At 44.2% G+C, this 833-nt stretch overlaps 1 protein-coding gene across 1 annotated transcript in view; it reads right to left on the bottom strand.

The window, feature by feature from the left end:
• Nucleotides 1–833, bottom strand: part of LOC119586148 (multiple epidermal growth factor-like domains protein 8) — a gene marked incomplete in the record, with an annotated part of 25,388 nt that overhangs the window by 5,884 nt on the left and 18,671 nt on the right. Inside the window, 2 exon segments of the mRNA XM_037934841.1 lie at nt 29–497; nt 628–811. Coding sequence (XP_037790769.1) covers nt 29–497; nt 628–811 — 653 coding nt within the window.

Genomic DNA, 833 nt, shown 5'->3' with positions numbered 1-833 from the left:
AACATATATATAAGAGCAAAACCCTCACCTGATGATTCCGGCGGACGATGCTACAGTCTTCTCCTATGAACTCCTCTGCACACTTACAACGCCCATACACTGTGTCACAGGTTCCCTTTCCTTCATCCTCAGAGCACTTGCTGGGACATATAGGCACATTGCAATGCACTCCTGACCACCGATCCTTACACACAGGCTTGTTATTGATGCACACACGATTTTTACCAACATTGCTGACACACTGTAGGACCTCATAACTCGCATTGAAGCCTTGTTCGGGGTCGCTCTTTTCATAGAAAACAGTCATGAAGCCTGAGGTGGCCTGGACAGTGACAGGGTATGAAGCCTCTTTGGCACAGAATGCTCCCACAATGTGATTCTGGCGGTCCCACCGTGAGTGCTGTGACACAAAATCTGGGAGACCATCATAGATGTAAAGCATCCCTTTGCGACAGTGTATGTTGATTTCCTTGATGGTTATCTGGATAACATATTTCCTGAAAATTTGAGACAGATGTAGAATTGTAAGGTTACTTTCATAAAAGCATTGTAATTACCTCTAATAAATTGTCAATCACAAACATACTGGCTCACCTAAGAAAGGAAGAAAGGAGAGGGCACACTTACCCAGGGACAATTGATGTCAGAGGTTCCAAAGAGTCATAGGGAGTTATTATCCACATGCAAGTTGCTCCAACATCTATGCCAGTAGTCTGTGCCCCTAAATTTCCTCTCTCTGCATTATAGAGGATATTTCTTGCATTGCACTCATGATAGCATTTGCCCCCATTTCGTGGATCACCGAAAAAACCTGTAAGGTCAAAGGGAAGATG

This window comes from Penaeus monodon, chromosome 21 (assembly GCF_015228065.2).
Source record: "Penaeus monodon isolate SGIC_2016 chromosome 21, NSTDA_Pmon_1, whole genome shotgun sequence".
NCBI classification, from domain to species: Eukaryota; Metazoa; Arthropoda; class Malacostraca; order Decapoda; family Penaeidae; genus Penaeus; species Penaeus monodon.
The sequence above is the reverse complement of the archived record's forward strand: the minus strand, read 5'-3'. Positions and strand labels throughout refer to the sequence as shown.